Source organism: Glycine max, chromosome 5 (assembly GCF_000004515.6).
Source record: "Glycine max cultivar Williams 82 chromosome 5, Glycine_max_v4.0, whole genome shotgun sequence".
Taxonomy (NCBI): Eukaryota; Viridiplantae; Streptophyta; class Magnoliopsida; order Fabales; family Fabaceae; genus Glycine; species Glycine max.
The window spans coordinates 9,276,656-9,281,035 of record NC_038241.2 but is presented as its reverse complement, the minus strand read 5'-3'; the positions used below and the strand labels follow the sequence as shown (position 1 = coordinate 9,281,035).

The window sequence follows — 4,380 nt, the reverse complement described above, 5'->3', positions numbered from 1 at the left end:
AAAAGTTAATGTTGAAACCTGAACAAGACAAGATGTGATTAGATTTTGATGCTGGCATTGTCATAGTTATATATAACACTACAAGGAGAAAATTTTACCAAAAGCATAGTAGTCTTGATGTTAAAAACTAGTGCAATTTTGTATAGAGAGTAGAACCAAGCAAGTGCAAATACTTAAATCTCTGTTTAGAAATTTTCATGCTGAATTAATAACTAAATGTGTTTAGGTAGCTCACCTCATTAAGGATTTTCTCTGCAAATGGTTCAATAACTGAACCATAGTGAGATAGCTAGCCAAGAATTGGAGTTGTTAATATTTTAGGGGAATAGGAAAATTGGGTTAGTTATTGAATGGTTATTGATGTGGGCTTCAGGAGATGTTAGTAAATGGCTTAGTGAAAGGAAATTGTGTATCTGTGTAATAGCTAGTAATTGGCCATGTAGCTCTTAGTAATTTGGAAAAGGTATAATGTGTATTGATTTCTCACAAGTGATTACAACAAGGTAATTAGATTATTCTAGTACAAGTAATTTAGAATTATCATGTTACATACTTACTACACTAAAACATAATAGCAAGTTCTAGAAATTTGCATCATTATTTTAATAGGAGTGAACCTGATGGATGAATAAATAAGTTAATTTCTAAAACAGCCAGTACACAGAAGCACATGACGATTAAAGGAGAAGATGAATGATAAATTCAAACCTACATTTACACTAGCAAGCCTTGAGTTCTTCTTCATCTCTTCCCCAAATTTATCCTTTCCTATGCCACCCATGTAATTTGCATTGCTACACCAGGAACTTGGAGCATCCACTGCAAGAGACAAAAGTAAAGGGTAATTACTTTAACCAAAGCTACTACAAATCCAAAGTATTACTAACATGGCAGGTACATACTTGAGCAATCTTGATTGAATTCTGAGTGGCACTTGCCAGCACACAAAAAAAAAATATAGAAAATGTCATTATGAAATAAGAACTTCCACTTATAATTTCTTTCTTTCTTTCTATTATATATTAAGTTTGCTTATGATATTAAATGTTAAAGAAATTACCAGAAACCTAATACTCCAGATCTAGTGCAGCACCTCTATAAATGTGAGGTTAATACCTTTGCAAGAAATCATTGACAACGACAGAGATGTTGAGAAGTTACAGAGGGATTTACATGAAATCACTGATGACGATCGACCAGATCTGGGGCTTTAGCGGCCAGATCTACAACTTTGAAGGCGAGATCGACGGCTTTAGAGGCCAGATCCGTGACTTTAGCGGTCAGATTTGTAACTTTGATGGCTAGATCCACGTCTTTAGAGACCAGATCCTCGATGTTTGGGGCTTCTCTAGGGCTGTTTGTTTGGTGCGCTGGTGGCGATTTGGGGTAAGGTTGGTTAGTAGTGTGTGGCGTTGGTGGTTATGTTGAGTGGAGGGACAAAAAGAGAAAATGAGAAGGGGTATGAGAAAAGGGTTCTTACCAAGGGGGGCATGACAAAGTGGAAGGGAAATTTGTGGAGAGAGACAATGAGAGTGCAATGGAGCTTCAACTGGCATGATAGAGCAGTGTGGTGGCAGAACGAGAGTGAGAGCTTGAGAATGAAAACTGCAAAGTTACACTGTGAGAGTGCGAGAGTGATAGTGAAAAAGCCTTATACCCTTATCAATGACGATTTTAAAAAATGTTGTTGAAAATTTACTTTCAACATCAGTTTAGAAGATAATCGACGTTGAAATCGCAATTCAACATTAGTTTTCCAATAACCGATCTCGAGACTTTGCACTTATTTACAAAAATGCCATCACAATTATTTTGGCGACAATTTTTGTTGAACCGACATTGATAGAGCATCCTAGAAAGACATTTTTGTAGTAGTGCATATAGCTTGACAAATACTCATTGAAGCTACAATATACTCCGCTTCACATGATGATAAAGCCACTACAAATTCCTTCTTTGAACACCAAGAGATTGATGCTCCTTCACACATAAAAACATAATCTACAATACTCTTTTGATCATATTTTTCACCACACCAATCTGAATTAGAGTACCCAAGCAGTTAAACTTCTGAGTTGTGACTCCCTTTAGGAAATAAAATTCTATAGTACAGAGTCCATTTCACATGCCACATTATTCTCTTGATTGCTAGTAAGTAAGGCCTTTTTGGTATCTCCATAAATCTACTTTTTAATCCAACACTAAATCCTAAATCAAGTCTGGTGTTACACAGATATTTGAGTGATCCAACGATTTGCTTGAAGTAGGTAGGATTTATAAGTTCCTTAGTCCTTTCCTTTTCAAGTACTAATCTAGTTTCAGTTGGTGTGATAGTTGAATTACACTTGAACATGTTGAATTTCTTCAACAAGTCAGTTGCATACTTGGTTTGGTGCATCACGGTACAAATCTCTAATGTTTTGAATTCAATCCCAAAAAATAAGAACAAGAGCCCTATATCACTCATCTCAAACTCCTTCATCATTTTCTTCTTGAACTCTTCAATCTCCCTTTCATTGCTTTCAGTTACTAGTAAGTCATCTACATAGAGACACACTATCAACAAATTTGTACCAATAACCATTTTTAGGACCTTTAGGTATAGTCCATGCTAAAATGTTCATTTAACAAAGCCTATTTGGCTTAGAAAGTTGTCAATTCTTTTGTTCCAAGCACGTGGAGCTTGCTTAAGCCCATAAAGGGTCTTTCTCAATTTGAGAACCTTCTATTCTTGATCCAAGATCTCAAAACCTAGCAGCTATACGACATAGACTTTCTTGTCCAGTGGTCCATTCAAGAAAGTAGAATTCACATCTAATTAGTACATAGACCAACCTCTTATATTTACTATAGTTATGACCAATCTTATTGTTTCTATCCTTGCCACAAGGGCATAAACCTCACCATAGTCAACTCTTTGTTTTTGTAGAAATCCCTTCACCACCAATTTGGCCTTGTGTTTGATCACTTCACCATTTGGATTCACCTTCTTTATAAACCCATTTAAATGCTATGGGTTTATTGTCATGAGGCAAGTTGACAAGTTCCCATGTATGATTCTTCTCAATAGAATTCAGCTCTTCTTCCATTGCATTCACCCATTTAGGGTTGCCCATTACTTCATTAAAGTTGTTTGAATCAGATTCAGCAAATAATGCCTAATGCACTCATTCTCCTTCTGAGTCAACTGAGAATCTGACACTACGTCAAAATTATGTATGGTTGATGGAATTTGTCTACTTCCAGTTGATCTCCTCAAACTAGTAGTTGCATTTGTGCTGTTTCAACTTCATCACGTTGTTAAGATCTATCAGCATTCTAGTTGAACCCTTCTTAGTTTCTATGTTCCAGTCCCAACTCTTTGATGCATCAATCACAACATCTCTATTGATTACAATTTTCTTATGTTTGGAATCATACCACTTGTAGCCACCACTAGAGTGATACCCTACAAGAACCATCTACTCACCCTTGTCATCCAACTTTCTCCTTAATTGATCAGGCATATGTTTGCAGCATATAGAGCCAAACACTCTAAAGTCAGTCACATCTAGTTTGGTGCCTACCTGTGCTTTTTTTGGTGTTTTTTTTGCTTAACCTCTTAGTTGGGCTTCTATTTAGAATTTAAGTAGCAGTGGATGATGCTTCTCCCCACAAGTAGTTTGGAACTTTATTACTCTTGAGCATGCTCCTCACCATATTCATAATGGTTTTGTTCTTTCTCTCAACAGTCCCATTGTGTTGTAGAGTATAAGGTGGTGTTATTTCATGCACTATCCCTTTTGCCTCACAGAAGTTTTGAAACAAATCTAATAAATAGTCACCACCTTCGTCTACTTTTAACACTTTTATATGTTTGCCACTTTGTTTCTCAACCATCCTTTTGAACTTTTTGAACACATCACTCTTCCTTTTAAGCAAATAGATCCACACTTTTTCTAGTTAAATCATCAATGGATGAAACAAAATACCTATTTCCACCAAGAGATTCAATTTGAATGGGTCCACTATTCGGCTTCTGGCAAGTGCACCGAATTGCACAAGTAGTATAAAATGGTAAGAACCGAGTATCGAACTCTCGGGGAACTTGTGTTATTTGGTAAGCTATTTCGGCAAATAAGTGTCTGGTGTGTAAAGATAAGTGTGAATATGAACATGTGTATAAACTATCTGTGCAAAAAGAAAGAAAATCACGGGAAAGAAATGATGTGTAAAAACAAGTAGAAACATGTTGGTCTTCCTAATAGGTGCTTGATGCTGAAAAGATATTCTCTATCTAACAATGTCCATGTGTTCTTATGGTGTCTCCTGAGATACTAAACCCCGATTCCTCATGATAGTTTAGCCTAATCCTGATCAAGCATCGTCTGCAGATTCCTC

General features: G+C 36.3%; 1 protein-coding gene across 1 annotated transcript; it reads right to left on the bottom strand.

The window, feature by feature from the left end:
* Window positions 1-602: 602 nt before the first annotated feature.
* On the bottom strand, window positions 603-3,116 carry LOC102664610 (uncharacterized mitochondrial protein AtMg00820-like). Its single transcript, XM_006580624.1, has 4 exons — window positions 2,987-3,116; window positions 2,344-2,541; window positions 713-819; window positions 603-617 (listed from the first exon to the last, which is right to left on the bottom strand). The coding sequence occupies exons 1-4, from the start codon at window positions 3,114-3,116 to the stop codon at window positions 603-605; spliced, it is 450 nt and encodes a 149-aa protein (XP_006580687.1).
* Window positions 3,117-4,380: the final 1,264 nt, after the last annotated feature.